Source organism: Chelonia mydas, chromosome 9, assembly GCF_015237465.2.
Source record: "Chelonia mydas isolate rCheMyd1 chromosome 9, rCheMyd1.pri.v2, whole genome shotgun sequence".
Classification (NCBI taxonomy): Eukaryota; Metazoa; Chordata; order Testudines; family Cheloniidae; genus Chelonia; species Chelonia mydas.
The window spans coordinates 7,567,109-7,592,160 of record NC_057855.1 but is presented as its reverse complement, the minus strand read 5'-3'; the positions used below and the strand labels follow the sequence as shown (position 1 = coordinate 7,592,160).

The 25,052-nt window shown below is 42.5% G+C and overlaps 1 protein-coding gene across 6 annotated transcripts in view; it reads left to right on the top strand.

The window, feature by feature from the left end:
* Positions 1-25,052, top strand: part of ABCC5 (ATP binding cassette subfamily C member 5) — a 65,532-nt gene that overhangs the window by 21,009 nt on the left and 19,471 nt on the right. For 2 of the 6 annotated variants that reach the window (XM_043522384.1, XM_037908698.2), the window contains exons 3-16: positions 4,750-4,907; positions 5,171-5,326; positions 6,130-6,277; positions 10,847-11,080; positions 11,179-11,352; positions 13,009-13,156; positions 13,688-13,836; positions 14,622-14,729; positions 17,696-18,046; positions 19,944-20,015; positions 20,588-20,712; positions 21,317-21,389; positions 21,878-22,081; positions 23,018-23,161. In XM_043522384.1, coding sequence (XP_043378319.1) covers positions 4,750-4,907; positions 5,171-5,326; positions 6,130-6,277; positions 10,847-11,080; positions 11,179-11,352; positions 13,009-13,156; positions 13,688-13,836; positions 14,622-14,729; positions 17,696-18,046; positions 19,944-20,015; positions 20,588-20,712; positions 21,317-21,389; positions 21,878-22,081; positions 23,018-23,161 — 2,244 coding nt within the window. Of the gene's footprint in view, positions 1-4,746; positions 4,908-5,170; positions 5,327-6,129; positions 6,278-8,456; positions 10,065-10,846; positions 11,081-11,178; positions 11,353-13,008; positions 13,157-13,687; positions 13,837-14,621; positions 14,730-15,678; positions 15,684-17,695; positions 18,047-19,943; positions 20,016-20,587; positions 20,713-21,316; positions 21,390-21,877; positions 22,082-23,017; positions 23,162-23,598; positions 23,606-25,052 lie in introns of those variants that run through there. The other 4 variants (XM_037908699.2, XM_037908697.2, XM_037908700.2 and 1 more) reach the window with 3 other exon arrangements.

The window sequence follows — 25,052 nt, the reverse complement described above, 5'->3', positions numbered from 1 at the left end:
GAGCCACTCTGTGGCTTCGTTTTGGCGCTGCGTTCTCGTTTTGGTCCCTCTTCTCGCTGTCCCACCATTCCTTTAATTCTTGTTTTTTGGCCACGCAGTGCATCATGACATCACGCAAAAAGTCCTCTTTAGTTCTTCGTGGCTGCTTTCTAATTCTGCGCAGCCGTTCAGCCGGCGATAACAAAGCGAGAGGCTGGGCTCCCAAGGTCATATCTGTGAAGCCAAAATGCAACATTTTACAGAAGCAGTATTTGCAACACACAGACCACTGATTCTATTCACATACCTGTCACTAATTGGCTGACTTCAGACAAGCACACACGAGCCACAAGACCCCCAAAATGCTGAGTAACTGCAGGGGCAGGGGAAATGAATGTTCCAGAACCGTACTGTACACTGGCACATGGCTCCTCTGCCTCTGGGATGGTGTCGCCACCGAGTATTGCGTCCAGCTCTTCTTAGAACCGGCAGCTCATGGGCACAGCACTGGAGTGGCGGGTTGCCTCCTGCGCCTTGTGGTAGGCGTTCCGTAGCTCCTTCACTGTGACCCTGCACTGCATTGTGTCCCGGTCATGGCCCCTTTGTCATGCATCGTTAAATCTATCCGTAAGTATCATCATTCGTGCAGCTGAGACTGCACAGCCTCCTCTCCCCAAACGCTGATGAGGTCCAGCAGCTCAGCATTGCTCCAAGCGGGGGATCGCCTGATGCGTGAAGCAGGCATGGCCACCTGGAAAGATACGCTGAAACCACTGCATGCATCACCAAGCAAACAGGAAGGGGACTTTCAAATTTCCAAAGGAATTTAAGGGGTGGGGCTGACGGTTGGTCACCTGAGGGCAGGGCAGTAGAGTTCAAACGGATGACCAGAGAGGTGAGAACGGGCATTTTGGGACACCTCCTGGAGGCCAGTCGCAGCGCTGTAATTGACCAGGGTGTCTACACTGGCACTGCGGCGCTGTACCCCAGTGCAGAAATCTCTACACCTCTCGTCGGGCTGATGGTTTCTTCGTTAGTTTTGTTTGTTTTAACAGTGCTGCAACTGGGCAGTTTCTGTGCACCAAGTGGCGTGGCAGCGTGTACATCTCGGGAGTCACACCATAGAAAGCTGCTTTACTGTGCAGAAACTTGCCTGTGTAGATAAGACCTAAGGCTTTATCTACACTTCAACTGCTACAGTGGCACAGCCGCAACACTGAAGCGCTTCAGTGTAGCCACTGAGTACAGTGACTGGAGGGGTTCTCCCGTTGCTGCAGTTAATCCGCTTCCCTGAGAGGTGGCGGCTAGGTCAATGGAAGAATTCTTCTGTCAACCTAGTGCGGTCTACACCAGGGACTAGGTCGGCTTAACTACATCGTCCAGTCCACACCCCCTGAGCAGTGTAGCTGGATCATCTTAACATTTTAGTGTGGGTTTGGCTTAAAACTGCATGCTTTTAATGGCTTTTTTTAATATGACACAGAGAGCTGCAGACCTCATTATTATACAGCAGTGTGGTGCACTGCTTTCTGGTGACTCAAATCTGGCATTTACAGCAACTCATCAAGCTTCTGTCTGCTGTGCCAACACCATGAGATGCATTCTCCTCTTGCTGCCCAGGGGTTTACACACACCTTTCCCCTTGTGTATTGAGAAGAATATAGACTCCTTTCAAAACCAGTTTCCTATTCATGTACCATTCAGTCACTTCTAGGCATGTGAGAGAAATTCTGTTGAGTGGCAGCTCAGGGTAACCAAATTGTTTACATAGGGTGTGCTTTAAAAAGAAATCTTTGGATTGTCTAGAAGTTGAGAGACCAGGGTGGGTGGGGCGAGTTAATTTGGACCAATTTCTCTTGGTGAAAGAGACAAGCTATTCAGCTTACATAGGCTCTTCTTCAGGTCTGGGAAAGTGTCACAGCTAACTACAACGTGGACCAGAGTGTTAATTCCTTATGTTTAACACATGTTGCAAGAGGCCGTTGGAGGCAGTTACGACTTCGGCAGCCACAGGACAAAGGAGGGTTAGTGAGTTAGATTGTTGTAATGGGCCGTAAATACAGTGTCTTTACTGAGTCCATTATTTTTAGTGTCTAGCTAAGTTCTGAATTTAAGCTCCCAGACTCCTCTTTTGAAGGTGGTGTGCAGGTTTCCTTTGGTACAAAAACTGAGAGATCAAATAGGCAGTGATTGTTTTGCAAAAAGTGTTTACCCATGATTGATATGTTGTGTTTCGTCACTTGTGATTTATCTGTGTGAGTTCATTCGGAAGCATGAGCTTTATCTGCCAAATACAGCTTCTTTGGTTTTATTTAGATTGTTGAATTTTAAGTGATTGGTTATTAATATTTGCTTGTTACAAGACTATCCAGCTTCCAGATGTACATTGCAACTGTGGCCAGTACATTCTAATCTCTCCTCTCCTTGCCAGACCTGCTATTGGGGCAGTATACGGTGCATTCTCTGCAGCACTGGCTTTACCTTTGGGGCTAGTCTACACTGGGAATGCTCCACCTCCACGAGAGGCATAGCTACCAGCCCGCTCCCAGCGCTGGTGCACTGTTTACACTGGCGCTTTACAGCGCTGAAACTTGCTGCGCTTGGGGGTGTTTTTTCACCACCCGAGCGAGCAAGTTGCAGCGCTGTAAATTGCCAGTGTAGATAAGCCCTTGGAGACAGCAGCTAACTCTACAGTGAGAAGTGCTGGTCCAGAGCATTTGATCAGTGTTGAGGTGCTCGGACAGCTCTGTCTGTGTCTTGGCAAACAGAGGCAGCAGAGCATCATTGGCTAGGGATTGCACTGCTGGATCCAGTTGGGGAAACTGTGCCAAGATGGTTCCTATTGGGATCTAGGAGCTGCCAACTCAAGTCAAATCTTCTTCAGTGTTCCATGAGATGTTTGCTCCTGTAGGAAAGCTTCTGTGCCCAGTGCACTACACCAGCTAGGCTTGTGTCCTCTTCATGTCATGTGGGCCACAGAGAGGGGCCCAACTGTCAGGTCTGTGCTGATAAACTTGAGGAAAATAACTGCAGGATGCAGCGGTAAGGTGGGTCCAACAGACCTACTTGCTTGGCTGTCACTTTTTAAGCGAATGGTAAATGTTGATTTAGGTAGGCTTAGTAGGAAGGCATTGCCCATAAGAAGTGAGTCAGTTACATTATATTAAATAAAATCTTAATTCAGTCTTCAGTTTGTACATATGCCTGAGTCAACACACATTTGTTTAGATTTAGATGGTAAGCTCTTTGGTGGTGGGACCGGGTATTTTTGGTTTTCTGCAGGGTGCCTGGCCTACTTTGGGGTGCTGTTTAAATAAATGAAGGGTGAATTTATGCCCCTCTGAATTTGTCCTTGTCTCTTGTACACATTGGGGTATATGGAGGCCTAATAATACCATAATGCTTTGCATGTTAATGGACTGTGAGCCTGAATCCCAGACAAATATCAATACTTCTAACACAGTCATATAACCAGAGAGAATGGGAATCAAATACTTGGTATTGATGGCCTTTTAGGACCTTTAACCCAGAGGGCATCATGCTTCAGGAGACTACTAGCTAGCTACAGCTGATATTTTCAGAGAAGTAGAATAATCTCACCATTGATAGGGCAGTTAACGGGGAAATGTGCATGTTGTATCCGTGTGAAAAGTGGCAAAGATTTTAAAGTCAGGATGCTGTACAAAGCATACTGGTCTCTCTAAGAACTAGAATATTCAGTATCATGTAAACGGGCCTAATCCTGCTCCCATTTAAGTTATTGGGGTCAGTACTGAGCACTGGGCTTGTGTACACTTTGGTACTATGTCACCTGGTACCCTTGCTATGTCTGGCCCCTCAGTAAAGGAAGTTTCATGAGACTCTCTGACACGTTGTATGTCCAGAGTGCTACTTTCTCCTCCCTTCTTTGGAACTCAATTCCATCTTTTCAGACAGCTGTGAAAATATCTCTTGGCCAAGATGAGGGTAGCGTATTTGCTTCCTCGGGAGGTGCCATGAAGCAATGGGAAAGGGATTTTCTGCTCTCAGGAAGCTCCTCTATGAACAAGTGTAATTGCCTTTTATTGGATATCCCTGGTCTGTATTATGAGAAAGTAAATGGCAACGGTTGTGAATATCAAAGGAAATACTTTTTCACACAATGCATATTTAACTTGTTGAACTATTGTAGGGTATTTTTGAAGCTTAGAGCTTAATAGGATTCTGAAAATGATTAGACCTTCGTATGGATACAGATGTCTTGAATTACACTAAATAGGATACAGGTTAATAAGGTATGTTAGCCTTCGTGTTTCAGAACATAAGCCAATAACCAACTGCCTAAACTTTGGAATAGTCCTCTCCATTGGGCATGGTGTTACATAATTGTCCATCGTGAGCGTTCTACATCTTTCTCTGAGCATTTGGGACTGGGCCAGAGACCAGTCACAGGGCAGGATGGACCAATGTTCTGATCTAGTCTGGCAAGTCTATGTACTTAATCCTCTGTAACCCAAAACATATGGATACCATGCTACTATTTGAGCTCCACCATTCTAGAAATCCAGAGAGCTAAAGCGGATCTAGACTATATGGGACCCCCGCGTTGATTTGCTGCCCCCAAGCTATCAATTTGTCCCCAGAGATCTTTAGTTACAGTGATCGCTCTACATTATCACAGGGATCGACAGCAGTAACAGGTGTGAAGTTGCTGGAGACAGAAATGATCGATTTTAAGACTATCGTGGGACTCTTGAATTTCTGACTCCATTGTCTTGTTTGTAAAAGCAGGTGGAATGTCAAGATGCCTTGGAAACAGCAGCACGGGCAGAAGGCCTTGCGCTGGACATCTCCATGCATTCCCAGCTGAGAATGTTGGATGAGCAGCATCACAAGGGCAAATATCACCATGGCTTGAACTTGCTAAAACCCATACGGACTACTTCCAAGTAAGACTTTGTGCTAAAAAAGAACTGATCTGGCAACCTCAGCCTTCTTGAAAATAGACTGTCAGAGTGTGATTGCAGCTCTTAAATTTGTTGGTTGATGCTGAAATGTCATACTTGCTAAATACATTTTCAAAGATTTCTTTGTGTAGACCATGCAGAATTCTCAGATGATGATTGTATTTGGAGGGGATTTTGTTTTTCTTAAAGGTTACTGCAATAGTTTCTCTTTTTCATTTCATTGTAATTTCTCCCTTGTCTTTTAGACACCAGCACCCAGTAGACAATGCTGGACTTTTCTCCTGCATGACTTTTTCATGGCTCACTCCTCTGGCCCACACAGCGTACAAGAAAGGGGAGCTGTTTATGGACGATGTGTGGTCTTTGTCAAAGCATGAGTCTTCAGATGTTAACTGTAGAAGGTAGGGATCTGCTGGTCCATATTATTTCCCTTGTACTCTAGCCCTTTGCAGCCTGGTATATACTGTAGTCTGGTATTTTTGAAGATATTTGCATGTGCTAATATTGAAAAAGCAGCTCTTAAATCCTTTCTATCAGAAGAGGGGATCTTAAACTTATTTATCCTTGGGCCAGTTCCTTCTGAGATACACTGGTGTCTCAACCTCACTGACTTCAGTGGGGTTGCACTGCTGTAGCTGAGCAGGTTTTATCCCCATGGGTGTTTCATAACTGCTTTTCCGCTTTTGCTCCTTATCAGAACTATTTTTATGTTTTTAAACAAGTTCTGTGTCTCTCAGCCCAGTTCTGAACATGCAATGCTGAGTTAATGACCAGATAACAATGATAGTAACTGAATATGGTCTGATTACAGGCCAAATCCTGCAGTCAAGCTAAACTGTTGTGGTCAGTGAGATATTTGCTCAGGGCAAGAGCTATAAGATTTAGCCCCAGGGTTTTATTGCAGGATAAAACAGAAAAGGGGAGGAGGTGGTGAGATTCGTGTTCCTAATAGGATTCTGGATAAAGTAAAAAGCTTTTTAACTTTTTCAGCTCTGCTCAGTGTAGAAGCCTCTTTGCACAGAAATTCAGGATAGAACTATTTCCCCTGGCTGTGTAGAAGATGCTATCCATGTTATGAAGCTTGATGGTTTGTGTTGCTCACAGTCGTGTGTCTAATGAGACGTTTACCAGAGAATAACCTTTGAGATATAGCATCTGTTGTCCAGTAGAAAGATTTGTAACTCCTGGTTTGTGCTTCTTTTAGGTTAGAGAGACTATGGCAGGAAGAAGTGAAAGAAACAGGACCTGAGGATGCTTCTCTCCGGAGGGTTGTATGGATCTTCTGCCGCACCAGGCTCATAATTTCCATAGTGTGTCTGATGATCACGCAGCTTGCAGGCTTCAGTGGACCAGTAAGTAATATCCATCCTTTTTTTAACAACCATAGAGGGCTCCATCCCATGGCCAGCTCTAACATGTTAAGGTTTCATTGCAGGGTCACTGACACAGTATGATTAGTTAGAAATATTGGTCCTTACAGTTTGCTGAGAGAAGATGATGTTTCCAGAACGAAACAGCAATGCAAGATAGCTTTCATATGGCTGGTGGATCATTTACTGATGGGGCCAGGTTTCTGGAGAGGTAGTGGGTTTAGGTGTCCTGAAAGAAAAACACACTTGGCTTTTCTCTCTGGTTTTGAGTGTAGCTTAAAGTTCCTCCTTAACTGGTGTGATCATATTGCACTAAATTTTTGCCTAAAGTTTTTTGCTTTTAGATAGGTAATTATTTTGGAAGTAAAATTCAAACTGGCAAGACATCACTTTGTAGAGCATTCGCATTAATAGTGCAGTCTGCAAGAAATGAAACTGAGTGGTGGTGTTAGATCATTATTTAAAAACCAAAGGAAATGGGGCTCAGGAGAAGTCTGCAAACGTAGTTATCGATGCTACAAAGATTGATCAGGCGGGTTACGTTTAGAAGCATTAGAATATGGAATTGCCATTAGGAACTGCTGCTGCTTGCACTAGTTAGTAATGAAGATTCAACGTATGGGCCTTGACATTCACACCATTTTCTTGTCACCTGTTTGTTGCACATGTTGTGCAGATTTGCAGTTGCGATCTTGACTAAATTTATTCTCTACAAATTTCCCTTGAGGAGTAGGAGCAGTATTACTGCTTGTAGGTCATGTTTCAGTGTGCTGTTAAGATGGAGGTTCATGACTTGGGTAAGTACAACGGGGGTGTGTTGTTAGGTTTAAAAGTCTTCTAAAAATGTTTTTCTTGCTTTTTGAACCTTTTAAAAGTTTGCCTTGTTTCTTGTAATAGGAATAACAATAATTGTTTTCTTGGTATTGTTTCACAGTAATAACTAATTAATGATAATAGCTTGTGGTAATTATGAAACACTTGGACAACCTGTTGAGTGCACTGTTGATTATCAAAATGTTGAAGTATTAAGGTTTTAACAGAACCAGGTTCCCCCAAGAAGAGCTTCTGTCATTGTTTCACTACAGGGCCCAATAGCTGCTCTTATCTTTAGCAGAGAACTTACAGCAGGGTTGTCCCTAATTTCTTTAGAATAATTGTATCTATTTGTCAGAGCCAAACTGCTGAGTGGGAAGAAACTTCAATAGGTGGGGTTTTTAGGTTCCAATTCATGCTCAGTTTGGATGCTTTAAAGTTATCCTTCAAACATTTGCCTATATCTAGTCAAAATTGGACTGCCCTCTGAATAAGGAAAGTGCCCTTTTGGGTTCCATCACTTGGAATGAAAGATGAGTCTTTACCACCCTCCCCATAGTGATACACCTATGCTGTCTCCTCTGAAGTATCAGTGCTTTCTTGTACTGATGCACCTTTTCAGTCACATTGAAATGAGAAGGGAGATCTCGAAAAGCACTTAGCTTGTCCATATGTATTGGTGAAAATTACCAAAATGGAGTTAAACATTTTCCCAAACTTTAAAATTCTGAATTGAACTTCCATGACATTGGAATGCTAGTGGAAATGGCGTAGTGGTGGTCTCACTAATAAGCATTGTGATGGTTATAACTGAGAGGGGTGCTTATTGGATTTCATATTTGAGCTTTTTGATATCCTTCAGGAGTCCTGCACATCTGGCACAATTTCTAACCTTGTAGCCTGTTCAGAGACCGCTTATTTTCCTGTGTCAGAATACCTTCTAATAACCATCAGAATGCACAAGTGCAGGTGAGATACTTCTCATCTCCAGTTGATACAGTTGCTGCCATTTAACCAGCTGCTAAACCTTTTATGTTCAGATGGAGGGGAGGGGCAAAGAATATTTCTAATTTACTAAACAAAATCAGTTTAACTCCAGGCCTGAACAATTTGTATGTTTGCTCAGAACTAGCCTTCCTGTTTGGGAGATGGGGAAACTTGCTATCTTAGTGGAGTACAGCTTGACCGTTCAGACAGTTATTGGAGGGGGGAGTGGTAAGCCGTTTGAGGTAAGTTTCCCACTCTTCTAGTTCCGCTCCAGTCGCAGCTTGCTTTGTGCTGTCAGATACTGGATGTGGGTGGGGAATCTTTCTCTGTAGTGGAACCAATGACAGAAGCTGTTCTTTAGAATTTTCAGGATGGCTGTATTCTGCGATCAGAATGAGACAGTCAAGCTGGTCAGAATCCAACGCCAAGAGTAAAGGTAAGGTAATGTTTATTCAATGGGAATGCTTAAGACAGCCGAGCAGCTAATACCAATTACTGTGGTAACAATCGCAGGAGTCCCTTTCCCCACTTAGTTTAAATTAAAATTTTTAAAGCTTTAACTCCAATTTTGTAAAGAACTTTGCTGGATTTTTTTTTTCATTAAACTTCTTCAAATGGAATGTTTTGAAATGTAAATGCTAAATATTGTGACTTCTTTTTCCTCTTTCAAATTCTTTAATCTGCTGTTTCCTCTCTTTTTTTTTTTTTTCCTTTTGAAATGTTTTTTTTTGTTTTTGTTTGGTATAATGTAAGCATTGTCTTTTATCTCATCACGGGAGATGCTGATTCTATAGAACAGTGCTGAAAAATTGCACTTAAAAGGTTTTGGGAGGAAAGAGACCCCAGGAAACATCTGCTATCTTTACACACCTTCCCTTGGAGACTTTCAGCAGTGCTGTGGGGTGCGAGAAAATGCTTGCTGTGCTGCGATCATGCTGAGTTACAGCTCGTGAGGAAAAGGGGGGCTTTTGACTCCCACTACTCAGTGACTCAGTTGTGTATGTTGGATTGAAAACAGGAAAAGAAGCCAATCTTCTCATTAGTAACTGCAAACCAACTGTATACAGTTGTGGCCAAAACAGTTGATGTAAAGCTAAATGTAAGTGAGGAAAAAGCTGGAATACAGTAGTTCTGTGAATGTGAGCTCCTCACATTTGATCAGGGACTAGTGTGTAAATTTCTCGATGGGCCATTCCAGAACCTGATGGACATCTGGCTTTAATTCACACTTCGAAAGTGAATAAGCAAAACTATATACAGCATGTTTCCTTGGTTCTGGGATACAGAATCAGCCACTTCAGGACAAACGCATTCAGCCTCCATTTTTATCTGTTGTTCGGTGCTGGGCTATAGCTGCTGTTACCTTTGCTGAAGTAGTGCCTTTTTGTTTTTCCTCCCTGCTCACGCTATGCAGAACTCTTATTTGCAAAACCTGTTTTAGCCAAGAGGACTTCAACAGACTGTGAAAGGCTTTCCAAATCATTTCTTTGATCTCACATTTTTGGCATTTTGTTGTGTTGTGGGCAAAGGTAATTCTCAGCTCTGTATTAAAGTACCAACGTCTAACCGTATAAACACCAGCGTCTTTAAGCATCTTTGTCGAAAAGCCTTCTTTAGGGAACCTCCATTTGTTAGCTGTGAGGCCTTACTGTAGCATACCTCTTAAACCAAATTTTAGAATCCGTGCGCCCTCAGGAGCCTGCCTGACTAGCACTGCAAGTTTCACTTCTTCTCGGACTTTGTGAACATATACCGGTTCTGTTTTTGTATCTTTAATTTTGTGTGTGTAGTTTTAACTTAGTTCGTGTCAGAGGCTAGACTGTTTGTTAGATACTAGCCTTTTATAATTCTCGTGTACGTTCAGATTGTACGTTTATGCGATGCTCTTCCTGTTGTACAGTGTTTGTGAGATGTTACCCATTTTAACATGGCACTTGATTGTTTTTAAATAAAAGACTGTTATTTCTCAGTTGATAGTATTTAATACTGCTGATGAATGTGATTTACATGATGATATACTATGCTGTTGGCTAACACACAACTGGAGGTGGGAATCGGTGGTTCTTGGGGCTGTCCTGTCTTTCGGCAGGTGATGTTTGAAATGTGATTCCTGAGGTAAAATGTTTTTGGTTTTGGAGGGGGGAGGTGGGTGGTGGGGCAAAGCATTTTTTTCTTTTTAATAGTCTGGTATCACTTACCTGTGTTTTCTGCATGTTCTTTTCTTTACTATTAAACTGCTGATGTTTATTTTCAGGAATGTTTTGCAAATGCCCTTCTCACTCTTCCCCAGTACAACTGTAGGTACATTGTTCCTTTTTATCAAATAAGCACGTTTGACGCAAACAAAAAAGGTCTTAATGTCACATAAAGGAATGTCTCTTAATGTGTTCAAATGTATAAATACAGACTATTTTTAAAAACTTTTTTGTATGGTAAAGCATTGCTTTCAACTAACTGACAGATTTATGTTAAGTTAGAAGACCTAAAGAATAAGAAGTTTTTATTGCAAGGAATAAGATTCCAAATTTAAATTCCCCATACCTGCTAAATTTGACTCTCTGCTCTCAGCAGGGCTTTGTGTAACAGTACTGTGTGTTTTGACCATTTTTATTTCTAGAAAGAAGATTCCATGTAATACAAATCGCTCATTGACAAACAAAGCAGCCCACTCATTTCTAACTTAACATAAGTTGTTGCATGGTGCCTCTGGTACATTGGGGTGTTCATGCAAGTTTGCATTTCTTCCTGTAGGCTTTCGTTGTGAAACACCTTTTGGAATACACGCAGCAAAGTGAGTCCAACCTGCAGTACAGCTTGTTGTTAGTTTTTGGCATCCTAATGACGGAAATAGTGCGCTCTTGGTCCCTGGCCCTAACCTGGGCTTTAAATTACCGCACTGGGGTCAGACTGAGGGGAGCTATCCTGACAATGGCGTTCAAGAAAATTCTCAAGCTGAAGAATATCAAGGACAAGTCTCTGGGGGAGGTGAGCTACAGTACCCTGTTGGAAATTACCGTACAAAAAAGGATACTTGTTGATTACCTCCTTCTGAGGATAACACTTATGTTGTTTGTATTTTTCAGCTCATAAACGTATGTTCCAGTGATGGGCAGAGAATGTTTGAGGCTGCAGCAGTTGGCAGTTTGTTGGCTGGGGGCCCAATTGTTGCCATCCTAGGCATGGTTTATAATGTAATTATTCTAGGCCCAACAGGCTTCTTGGGATCTGCTGTCTTTATCCTCTTCTACCCGGCGATGGTGAGTAAGCGGCATTCAAACTCTTATACAAAATAGTCTGGAAATATTCTTGAAATGTGCTTCACACCTCACTCCAAGAATATCAGTGTCTGTGTACTGAACAGAAGATGTTGATAGATACTGGGCTAAGTCCCTTTAGTGTCCTGCATGTAATTTAAAAGACATTGAAAAGTAAAAGTTCAGAGGCAAGAAATTCAGATAATAAAGGGAATTAGAAATAATAATAGAAGGGACTGATGGAAATAAATTTTGGTGAGATGGAAAATTGGCAACTAAATCATGGAGTGATACGCTTCCAGGCTGGATTATTGTAATTCATTGGATTTGGTACTGAAGGTGAAAAATGCAGGGCCTCCAGCTTGTTCAGAACATGGTGACTTACCTCAGCAGCAGGCTGGGAAGCCAAGAGCACACCACTTCTGTGCTCCACATCCTCTGTTGGCTTCCAGATCACTTCTGATTAATCTTCAAGCTTATGGTTCTGATCTTTAAATACATGAACCGATCAAGACCAGTTACATCAGAGACAGTCTCTCCATCCATGAACCACGAATGCAGTTCCATTCCTCTGTGACAAGAGAGCTGACATAATTAGGACAAAGTGTGCTGCACCTGGAGAAAGAAGTGTTATTGGCCAAGGCGGACGGTTGGGGAAAGAGCCACCAGGAAAATAGACAGAGCCAAAATCTGTTTGCCTGTAGACCACACTGCAAGACTGCTGTAATTTTCCCATTATAATAAAAATGTATTTTTTTGAAAAAGTTACTATGAGTGAAGAGCAGAATTCTGCGAGATCTCCTATGGTCTAATTTATCTGCTCAACAGTAAGGGAATAGTGATGAGTGCAATAGGTAGATAATTGGATTGTGACAGAAGGGGTGGAATTTAATAGCCTTGACCAACTATTTTCACTATTCACCTCTCTCCTCCTTACTGCTTTCTGTATCTGAGAGGGATTATAAAAGGAGTAAGGATGCTTAAGATGGGGCAAACAGTTGAAAACTGTTTAGTGAGGTGGGTTTTCCTCTGGGTTTTAGGAAAGAGAAGGGGTAAATGTCACTGACTGTTGACAGAGTGAGAAATGTCTATGAGGACATGGATACCATCTTGTCTTAGACCTGATTAGTAAAGGTGCTAATATATTGTTTTACCACCCTTATACAGTAGTGTTGCTGTAAGATTTGGTATACTAAAGAAATTGCATGTGCAAGGCCCATCTCTCTCTTGGGCCTTGGGGGAATGAGTTGCAGGATATGGGATGTGGATATGTTGGGTACCTTGTATTCTTCTGGCGTGAGGGTTCGTTTTAGTTGAGGCTAGTCTGTATTTTTACTTGAGGGATTTTAAAGAAATCTAGTTCGGTTAAATATTAGTAAAAGCACTGAGAGCCTTTTGGAAATCTGAATAAAACTAACCCAGTTGAGAATAGAACTAGAGAGAGAGCCCAGTGTTCAGTGCATTTATGCTTGCTGAATGAAGTGTGATGCTCTGAAGGGGCATTTCCAGCTCATCACTTTGGCCAGGGAGGGTATCCGGTTGTCCTGTCGTTGATGTCCCTTTATCAGTCTACTTGCTTTCTTCTGTGGTTTGTGGAATTGGTTGCATTTGCCATTTCTGAGTTGCTGCTAAGATGTATGGTGCCTCTTCTTGTTTCAGATGTTTGTATCACGGCTCACAGCTTATTTCAGAAGGAAATGTGTGTCGGCGACCGATGAGCGTGTGCAGAAGATGAATGAAGTTCTTAACTATATTAAATTCATTAAAATGTATGCCTGGGTCAAAGCATTCTCTCAGAATGTTCAAAGTGAGTGCAGACACTCTGTAAACGCATCTCCCTTTAAAAAACACGCCACCCAGCCACATCCTGCTGGATCCTCCTAGCTCACTTCGGTAGATGCTCTTGCATGTGTGGTGTGCTAGATCATCCATCCCTCGGACGTCCTGCTCTTCTTCTTTTACAATGGGCTGGCATGGCAATCTCTGTTCCAAAGTCTCACCTTTTAGCACAATGCTTCCCTCTAACTTTTGGGCTTAAAGACCTTTATTAATATTGGAGTGGCTTCTACTATGAGTACTAATCTTGACTGACCTAGTACAAATTGGTCAGTTTTTAAATGTAATAAGAGTGATCAGGATGCCAGCCTCACTGAGTTACACGTACGCTTATTCTTCTACCCTCCTGTAAAGGTAGCTCTTTCTAGAACATGAGAAATGCTAAAGCAGAAGAGGGTAATTCTCTCTTACTCCTAGTGTTCCCAATGCATTAGTTGTGCCTGCTGCATTTGTATCTGTCTGAATTGCACCTCAGATGTGGTGGTGGTTTTTGTATTTCTAGAAATCCGAGAGGAAGAACGTAAAATCTTAGAGCGTGCAGGTTACTTCCAGAGCATCACTGTGGGAGTGGCTCCAATTGTTGTGGTTATTGCCAGTGTCGTGACGTTCTCTGTCCATATGATCCTTGGCTATGATCTCACAGCAGCTCAGGTAATTGACTGGCTCATCACAGAGTTGGGAATGTTGCTTTATAATATCACTCCTGCAGTAGCCTTTCTTGGTTAAACTGTTGTAATCCTAAGTGGGTGCAATTCAAAATACTCCAGATCTGTGAGAGTCTTCTTTATTTTGTGGTTTGGCTCACAGAAGTGAGTATTTGATGGCACAAAGTAGAGGCAGGAGTTACACAATCTTCCTGTGCACAGGTTGGCCAATGCTATTAAGTCCTGGCCTCCCAAGAGCAGGGGCTCAGGGCCAAATTTTCATCTGGGAAGAAGACCCAGTATCCTCGTTTGTGGGCATGATCTGCACCTGTGTTCTCTTGGCAGAAACAGGCTTCTGCAAAAAGGAGACTGGGACACTAGAAGTTTTTGCTGAAGTTGTGCAGCTGGATGTAGGAGACCAGTTTGTCTTCCCTTGTGACCTAAGGTAGAATTTGAACCCAGGTCTCTAGAAGTGAGAGGCTAAAGCCGTAACCTGCAGCACCCTGTAGGTCTTCTGTTTATGTCATTTCCAATGGAACTACAAACACTTGGGCTATATCTCCCTGTTTAGTCTATTCTAAAACTCTGTGATGGGGAGGACCCTGCCTTTTCCTGTATCAGGTCAGAGTATGTTATATTTAAATGGCTCGTCTGGAATTGCAGACCTTTCCTTCTCAAGTGGAATGGTCTTGAGTTGCTGCTGTTGATGGAGCTTAATCCTTGGTGGTTTGGAATTGTTAATGGATACTGCCGCCAAAAGCTTTTTGTTTTGTTTGTCTGTCCTGTGTTTAGGCTTTCACAGTGGTCACAGTCTTCAATTCCATGACGTTTGCTCTGAAAGTAACCCCTTTCTCTGTGAAGTCTCTATCTGAGGCATCTGTGTCTGTTGACAGATACAAGGTGAGTGGTCTTTTGGCCATATAATTTTATCCTTACGTGTGGAGCATCTCTTACAATATATGAATGCAGTTGACTATGCTAAGGAATCATTTTAATGCCAAGGATATTTTGGAGCAGGCTGGAGGTTGTTCTCTGGTTATATGTGCAGCTCTTACTCCCTGCAGAAAGGGTATAAAACCTCATACTCGTGGCTTAAGCCAGTCGCAAACTATTAAGGGTTAAGATGACACCTTCCTGAGGAGCAGGCTGTCTCACATCTGATGACTGCAGGATTTCTTGCACCTTCCTGTGAAGCACCGGTGCTAGACACTATTGGAGACAGGATACTGGACTAGGTGGGGACCACACGTCTTATCTAGTACAGCAGTTCCTATACTGTCTTTTAAGAGCAGGCTCATAGAGGAGAATTCACTGTAGCTAGAACTCAATGGTATATTTCCTCAGTGAAACCCAGCATGTGTTACATTTGTACTTCTGCAGACTGACTTTCCAAGAACTGGGGATACATTTTTATTTGTAACCAAAAAAGGTTTGTGGTATTGGAATTCTGTTCCATTAAAAGAAAAGGAGGACTTGTGGCACCTTAGAGACTAACCAGTTTATTTGAGCATAAGCTTTCGTGAGCTACAGCTCACTTCATCGGATGCATCCTTATCCTCAAATAAATTCGTTAGTCTCTAAGGTGCCCCAAGTACTCCTTTTCTTTTTGCAAATACAGACTAACATGGCTGCTACTCTGAAACCTGTTCCATTAAAGCATCTGAAGAGTAATCTGTGTCCAAGGTGTAAGTCTTTAGTGAGCATATGAGTCTTTGTCACTATGATCATTTTTGAATTTTAGCTTCTTGATTTTTAAATGATTTAAGGTCCTTTTGATCACTTCTTTCTCTGCTCCTTGACCACCAGAGATTGGGCCCAAGCTAGAATATCTGGACCTGTATACCTGAAGTTCAGGTGTCCTGATCTGGAATGCTGATTTTGATCCATCTGTACATTAATGTAAATTTAGATGGCAGAGAAATGGGAGAATTCCTAACCTATGTGTGTATAATAGACCTTCTCTAATCTCCAGTATGAATCAGGCCAATGGTCTGTCCGATCAGCTATCCTGTCACCAACAATAGCCAGTATAGCAAGTGCTTCAGAGAAAAGTGCAAGAAAGTCCATAATGGAGAATAAAGGAATGTTTCATCCTAACCTCTGGCAGTTATTGGTGGCCCTATCGCCCTCCTGTCCCATGATATATGTAGCCCAAAATTGCACTGTTTTTTCAGCCATATGGTACCACCAATACATGTCCAATTTGCTTAGGTGGTTGTTCTAAACCTATGTTAGTGGAGGTTTGCAGCTGCAGAGCAGAAAATGTAATGGATGCTAGAAATATGTGTGGAGGGAAACAGAACAGGAGAGAGCAGTGACTTTCACTTTCCTCACATACGAAGTACATGTAGTTGTCAGTGACAAAGCCTCAGACTCTCTACTCTTGCTTTAACTCTAACTGTCAGAAAGAAAATGCCTAACCCAAGGTGGTTGTTGCTTAGATAGATGTATATTCATGTGGCATGAAGAATTTTGGGAATAAAATGTAACATTGCAGTCTGTCTAAACTAAATCTAAGGCAGGAAACTTGCAGTTCAGATCACAGAAACACTCCTCTCTCACCTCTCAATCCCTGAGAGCACACTTGTGTGTGTGCTCTCCCAGTGCAAACTCCCTGGACAAGCCAGTGATCTGTTTTATCTCTTAGATAGTTATATAGTTCTAGGCTTTTAACATCTCACTGATGTTTCCAAACATGACTGTGTATCCCGAAGTCTGCATACAGGTAATGTCAGTTAGATGGACTTCATGTAATCAATGGCATGAAAGAAGCCTGTGCCTAAGTACAATCAGACAGCGCAATCTACAGGGGAATACTTGGGAAATCCAAAGGCTCATGAGGCACCTTCTTCATTTGATCCTAATTTTGAATTGCCCTAAAATCAGACTTTTTTTAAATTCAAAAACGCTGAAGGCAGTGTCTTTGTGACGAGGGGAAGGTGTGAGGTAATATCACTCAAGTTCTTTGAGGCTCCTACTGTCACCTGTGCAGAGGGTAATGAGCTGGCTGTGGTGGTCGGTAATAAATAGAAATACAAATACAAATAGAAACGTAGCTGACTGCTTGGCTCTCTCCTATGTCTGAGGCTTTCTTGCAGGTGCATGATTTAGAGGGATGACTCACGAGTACTAGAGTGATTCTTGTTGGTAGTTTAAAATGCTCCTAATTGAAAAGTGCCTGTTCAGTTCAAAATGCAGGTTGTCTAATTGAAAGCTGTTTTATCGTGTGGATTTGGTAACTGAACTGTGGGAAAACCTCTACAGAATCTATAACTGTGGTCTTAAGGAGAGATGGGTGTGGTGGAAAACTATACAGTGGACTTACTGTGTTAGTTGTTACTGCTGCACATTCCCAAGACTTCACAAATGAGCTAACTTTGTCTCAGGTGGCTTTTTCCAGCAGAAATTATACCTCTTCTGCACGTGGGTGCAACAAGCCATCCCATCCCTTCTAGTTATGGGAAAAGTCTGTAAGGAGTTGTTGTGCTAGGCATGTGAGCACCTCTCCTTCATTCTCATGCCCTCTGCTATTATGCCTTATATTTGGAAATATAAGGCAAGCAACTGCAAACATCTTCAAAAGCGCTAACCTCCCCTCCCATTCCACCCTACAGCATACATATCCGTGTCCAAAATATAATAATTCTGTGAAAGTCTTACAGTATCTAAGAGCTTCCACCTCATTCAGGAATGCTCAGGCCCCTTAGCAGGCCTGGAGTTAATTTACACTAATGAGCTACCTTTTGCTCTTCAGCTTCCTCCTACTGTACAGCCTGATGTGTTTTGCTGCATGAGTGTGCCATAGGCTTGTCCCCCAGTCTTGACCAGGTGTCTCATCTTTACACCTCTCTCACAACTTCTATCAGAGTTTGTTTCTAATGGAAGAGGTTCATATGATAAAGAAAAAACCAGCCAGTCCTCACATCGCGATAGAGGTGAAAAATGCTACCTTGGCTTGGGAGTTCTCCCACGCCAGTGTCCAGAGCTCACCAAAGCTGACCCCTAAAATGAAAAGAGACAAGAAGGTCACCAAGGGCAAGAAGGAGAAAATGAAGCTACAGCATGAGGGACCGCAAGCGGTGCTGGCTGAGCAGAAGGGCCATCTTCTAGTGGACAGTGATGACCATCCTAGCCCTGAGGAAGAAAACAAAAACATCCATCTAGTTAACTTTCGGCTTCAGAGGACTCTCTACAATATCGACCTGGAGATTGAAAAGGTGAGGAGAAAAAACTATAGCATATCCCAAGAACCCTCCTGGCCTGGCATTCCTGTGGAAAGGGCTGTCTTAATTCGTATTAAATGGAGCAGATCACTGCTGCCATTTCTCTCTAATATGCATGTGCAGCCCATGACAACTGTAAATACCAGTATGTAATGTCCCATCTTGATCCAAGCAGCTGTGCCACTTTTATCCACCTGGATCATTGCAAACTGGTACCATTAGTTGCAGAACTCTGGGCTTTATCACCCCTGCCATGGGCTCAGTGAAGGTTTTGTTTGTTTTCAGTACGGTATCTATCATGAGCAAGCTATTAAGTATGCAGAGATCTTAACATTGCAGCAAGGGTTTTCAGCACAGAACTTATTTCTACAGCTGTTTGTGACTTTGCAGATATTCAGTTAAACTGAGGACCTTGTGCAGGTGCATTTGGAATGATCGACATTGCTCTGGTTTAGCATAGCAGAGGTGTTTCACTGAAGAATGTTTAGTCCTCAGTAATTCTGTAGAAGGATCCAGAGGGACTTATAGATGCTACAAGCACCTGGAGTTTAGGTGGATAAAAATACGATAAAATGTTGAACAAAAAAATCAAGCTTAATCCAGAGCATATTTAATAAGAATGTTTTTGTACGTCCGACTTCCAAGTTACTTGTTGGAAAAACTCAGAAAATCTTTTGTATAGTCAGATGGTGGTGTATTTTAAACCCTGTGACTTAAACAATGTGACCACATAGTCATAGGAGTTTTCAGGAACCTTGAAAGAAGACTAAATTCGTGTTTGATAGTATAAAGCTACATTGTTGTAAAAGCAGGAAAAACTTATGTACAAGAGCCCAGCAGTGTTCTTATCCGTTACCAGCAGCTGACAACTTTTTTTTTAACAGATGCTTAATTTTTTTGATTCTTTCGTAATCAGAGTAATTCTGATAAATTCATTGGGCATTTAATGTGGTGTCAGTAGGACTTTCTCTGTTAAGTACCATTCAACACTATTGTTAAACTGTTGACTAGGACTCATAGACTACTAGAAGCTTAGAGATTGTGATTAGAGATGGAAAAGACTTCTCGGATCCCATCCCTTCTGTCTAATTGGGAGCCAAGGCAAGATTGCTCCCTATTGCCTATTTCCAAATGTGTTGTCCAGTCTGTTGGTAAAAGTTCCAAGTGATATGCTTCTAGCTCTTCCCAGAGAGGCTGTTCCTAAACCAGATCCATCTCACAATCAGGAAGGTATCTATCTGATAGCTGTTCGGTGCAATACGTAAGGCTATAATCAGCAATAATGGAAATGAGAGAGATTTAGGCTATCTTCACTCTTTAGTGTTAAACCCTTAACATGTCTTGGGCTGTTACCTTTCCTCTCCTCCCCCTTAGCTGTCTCCTAGACAAACTGTGCAAAGTTAATCTTTCCTCATAAGTCAGTCCCTTCACTCCTTTGGTCATTTTGGGACTGATCCAAAGCCAATTGAAGTTAATGGAAAGACTCCCTTTGGTTCAGGTAGCTCTTCAGTGCTCTGTCCAGTCAGGCAATATCTTTCTGGTATTGTGGTGCCCAGAGCTGAATTCGGCATTTAAAGTTTGGTTGCATCAGAGCTGTATGGAAAGGAATTGGTCACCTGTCTTTACACAGAGGAAAGCTTAGTGGCTCAGCGAGTTAGTGAATCTGCCTTTCACCTATCCTGTTCACTCTCAGTTTTGGTTGCTGATGGAAAGTATTCACCAATTGTTTTCTTAGGCTAGACTTGGTCAATGTCTCATTCTTTCTCCCATTTGATATACCCCATTTCCATTAGCTTTAGTGTTAAATCCCCTTTCTCTGTTTGAGATACTGCAGATAGTCTAGGGGGATTGATTAATGTGTTACCATAACTTACATTTTTTTCTGTTTTAGGGAAAACTTGTTGGGATTTGTGGCAGTGTGGGGAGTGGAAAAACTTCACTTATTTCAGCCATTTTAGGACAGGTGAGAATTTATATTTTTATGGTTTCTCCCTTTTTCTCTTCTCTGCCAGCAGCTGCATTTGTTTTATTGGTCTCCGTCCATATGATGATTAATCTGACCTATAATTTAGATCATACACTGATCAAATAGATCACATTTAGGTTACAAACAGTCTTAAAATTGCTATAATCCATTAGATGAATGCTTTCTGGACTGTGGAACAGATTTTCATAAGGGCTCTGTATCCAGCAGCTTCTTCTGCTTTCCTTGGGAATTGTTCGTGTTGAGCAGTTCTGAAGATCTAGCTACTTCATTTAGGTGCCTATCTGGGGCCTGAGCTCTTGTGACAATCTGTCCATGTATGCCCAGTATTTGAAATTCAAGCTTTTGAGAAGTTCAGAGTAAACACACAGTATTTGTGTGGGACCTTCAAAAAGACAAACACATACACACACTGGATCTTTGAGTTACATTGTATGCTGGTTCTGCTTCCTATGGAGATTTCCAGTGGGGTCTGTCTTGTTTTATATAGGGGGATTACACACAAACCCTTGAAATAGCATAATTTCAAGACCTTCTGTCTTGTCTTCTAGATGACCCTGCTGGAGGGTAGCATTGCAGTGAATGGAAATTTTGCCTATGTAGCCCAGCAGGCCTGGATCCTCAATGCTACGCTTAGAGACAACATCCTTTTTGGAAAGGAGTTTGATGAAGAAAGGTTTGTCAAATAGAACACTTTCATGAGCCTGAAAGCTTAGGGATTCTTGGGCCAGCATCAGGAAAGCTGATGCCAGATAGACTTACCCCTCCCTGCCTAAGTCACCTGCACCAGAAGGGAAGTTCCAGCTGGCAGATGGTAGTTGGTGTTTCTGCACCCATCCTCTCTAGGATGGCAGCTTTAACTCTCCTGAGAACACTGAGGTCTGATGGTAGCTGCTGCTGTGGTGAGGCACTGGCTTGATGCACTCTGTGGCTTCCTTAGCCATGCCCTCCTCCTATCCAGTGCAACATCTGTTCCTGCTGCACTGGTCTCTTATGTGACCCTCCCGACATACAAACTTTCCACCCCAGGGATCTCTACCAGAGTCTGTGCTGGCATAGCCTCTCAAGTGAATCTGGCTTCTCTTCACTGTGCTTCTTGTAATGCTTCTGAAATTGGTCCCAAAGTTCTATCTGCAGTTTACTGATGAGGCAGATCAGTAGTTAATTGCTCAAAGCGAGAAGATTGTCTGGTGTTTGTGTGGGAATAAAAATAATGCTCCATTAGCAGGGTACCCTCATAAGTGCTAGTGCTCACTGCTTGTCTTATCCATATTCTTTAGGTACAACACTGTGCTGAATGGCTGCTGTCTGAGACCTGACCTAGCCATCCTACCTAATGGGGACCTGACGGAGGTAAAAGTCCTGGCTGTGATAACACAGAGAGTAGGATGGGTGGATTGAAGTGTTAGCCTGACATGCTGTGGTGGGGTAGGGAGGGCATCAGTCTGGTGTGCTTATAAACTGATGGGAAAAATCCTCTTCTTGTAGATTCTGGACTGTATGGAGACTGATTACTCCAGGCTTTTTAACTCTGTAATGTGGGAATTTTTCATTGCACTGGGAATTAGTTTCCTTAGAGAGACCTTTTAAAACTTAGATTAAAAATAATTAATAAAAATCATAGTATCTGCTGGCTGTTTAATAGGAATGTTTCAAGCATGTTAGCATTAGGGGTATGCACTATAAGTTTCCTTTTACAATAAATAAGTCGCCTAAATTTTAATGTGGCCCATTCTAATTCTTGCTGTTACTCCATTAACTGTATTAGTTACACCAGGGATCTCAGGCCTTGTGTTAAGTGTTGCAAAAAGAAACTCAATAACTTTGTGTATATTATACAGATTGGTGAACGAGGGGCTAACCTGAGTGGAGGCCAACGTCAGAGGATCAGTCTTGCCCGAGCCCTGTACAGTGACAAGAGTATTTACATCCTTGATGATCCTCTTAGTGCCTTAGATGCACATGTAGGAAACCATATTTTTAACAGTGCAATAAGGAAGCATCTGAAGTCAAAAACTGTCCTGTTCATCACCCATCAGCTTCAGGTACAGTATCCCTTACACTTCCTTGCTTGGATCTTTTCTAAGTGTTCAGATAGAATGCTTTTTGGTTAGTCACTTTTGCCTCTTACTGTAGATTCCCATGCTCTGGTCTGTTACAACATGGCACCCTCAGGCTGTGTAGTTTAAGGGCTTGTCTACACTGGCACTTTACAGCGGTGCAACTTTCTTGCTCAGGGGTGTGAAAAAACACCCGCCTAAGCACAGCAAATTTCAGCGCTGTAAAGTGCCGGTGTAGACAGTGCACCCCTGGGAGCTGCTCCCCTCGTGGAGGTGGTTTTTTCCTCCCAGTGCTGTGCCGTGACTACACAAGCCACGTTAAAGCGCTGCCAGTGAAGACGTGCCCTAAGTTTTATTCATTTGTGTGTTGTACACAGAGCATTGGCAGTGATGTAAATAGCCTATGCCAGGGCTGTCTGGTAGGTGGCTAACAGGAGCTGGGAATGCTTGGCTGAAGATGGGTCTGGTAGAGGGATGACCCGGTCAAAAGCAGTTTTTCTACTAACCTGAATACTGAAGTGCATAAAGCCTGTTTATCATTTTAGAATACGTGGGATTTGAAGTCAGTGAATCCAGCCTAGTGTTGTAAATAAATGTACTCTGAGACTGGGGTCTTGTCACCTGTTCTGCTGATAAAACTCATTGTAACTGGTATGTCATAATTTTTAGTGTTCAAAGCCACCTGAATGCATCTCCCCAACATTCTGCAGAAAGTCTCTGTTAAATCACGCAAGCTGTGTTTTATATGTACTGTAGAAGTAATCACAGTGCTCTAATCAGTACAGGGTTCTTAACCAATCAGGTGTGCACGGAGGAGTACTGACTTTCACGTCCAGAAGGCTATTTACTGAGAAAATTCAAGTGTGTTTTTTCTGACAATCTGAGATAATGAAGCCATGTTCTCACTCTCATTGTCTCCAGTATCTTGTTGACTGTGATGAAGTAATCGTTATGAAAGAGGGCTGTATCACAGAAAGAGGAAGCCATGAGGGACTGATGAACTTAAATGGCGACTATGCTGTGATTTTTAATAGCCTGCAGCTGGGAGAGGCACCACACATTGAGGTACTCCACTCCATTTTTAAAAATATTATGACCTTTGCCTGTACTTAGAATTCAGATGAACCACGTTCTTAGTCACTTGAAAGAAGTCTGGAAAATGACTTGGTATGATGATTTGGCAGTTTGAATCTCCTGCAGGCTGTTTTCTATTGGATTGCCTCTCTCATGCAGTACTGCCCCTGAACTAGTTGATCTAATATGGAGGAAAGGTATTGGTTTACGCTGTCGTGCTCACAGGAGGATGCATATCCCCTTCTTCAATGGGCATCTCATTTTTAGATGGTATCTTCCCAAGTTAGCTCAGCTCAGTCCAGCTCTTGGTTTTATGTTTCTTCCTGGCTTCTTACCCATTTTTCTAATGTGAGATGACTGAGACACAACAGAAGTAACATTACTTGTCCAAAAGTCCTACTCAGCAAAATGCTGCAATTTAACTCCAGACGTGTCGTCATCTTCTGATTGAAACTGGCCAAAAAAAAATTTTTACTGGGGCCTGCTGAAGAGAAATTGCCATAAAATGCAACTGGGATTTGTGTGCTGCTCTTCAGTCAGCTGGCCACCCTTTAATGCAATTACCGAAATGGCTTCAAGCAGGAACCATTCAGTGGGAGATTGAGTTTGTCTCTACAGTGTTAAAAGTTTCAGCCATTTCACTGTCTCATCCTCTCCCCACAGTATTTTCCTCAACAGCCATGCCTGGGAGGTAGCAGTGTTCTTGCTTTTTATTGGAGAGAGTTTTCAGAATTTTGTTCTGAATGTTTAACAGAAATCACTGCCCTTATCTTAATTGAATTAGATTAGGAGACTAACCTGGTGTGTTTATCAAGAGATAAGAGGCCGATCATTCATGGATTGAATACCTCTTAGAGACATCAGACCCAAGACATGCTGGTGAGATGGAATTGTGATGTGGTTGGAGATGGGTTTAGTGGTAGGAGGTGCTTGATTGGATTTTCTTCTTGGTAGTGCTGATGGAAGAGGCAGAGGAATGAATATAATCAGTTACCTCGCATGGTCTTTCTCAGTGCTGTGACGAGTGTGGTGCTGTCATTTTTAAATTAAAGCAATCCTGGTTAATATGAGATTCTCCAACCTGCTTACTTGGCTGGCCTCCATTACCTCTCCATAAGCACGAGCGCATGGAATGGGCAGTGGATTTGTAGTCCGTATGGAATTGGAAGAAAGGGCTCAATGGAGATAGATATTCTCTCTGGTTTGACAAGTGTGAATGATCTCTTTTTAGCATAAAGCCTGGGAAGATGGTCCTGAAGACGTATAAGGGTTTCAGTGGGGTTAGCCTGAAAATTGAAATATACATTCTGTTCCCAGATTGTAACTTCCTTATTTGGGAGAATGACCCAGGTTTAGAACAGTAACTCTGTGTATGCTTCTCAGAGGTTGTGCGTTCAGTGTCTGGGGATGTAAGGCTCTCACTTTGCTCTGTAGTGACTGCTTAGGCTGTCTTGGGAGCAACACTGTATCTGGAAGAGACTATCAGCTCCTATGTACCTTCTTGGAAGGGAGCTTGGGGAGGTTTCTGAGAAAGATGTCTTGATTAGACTGTAGACCCTCTTTGAAAGAGGGATTATATCCTCCCATGTGCATGGGCAGCACCTGGCACAGTGAGACTCTCATCCTGATTGGGGGGCCTTTGGACATTACCACAGTACAAACAGATAACAGCACAGGACAATAGGAGGGGAGAACTTACTCTGTCTGTGGTTGTCAGTCAGTCTTAGTGAAATCATGTATAGTGGACAAGCATTCTTTCCAGTGAGTGTCCTGTCTGGGTATGTACACTAAGCTACTGGAACTCAATATCTGTCTGAAAAAATAGATGACTCTCGTACTGTAGTTCTCAACCTGTGGCCCAATCAGGACACAGCTGCGGCCC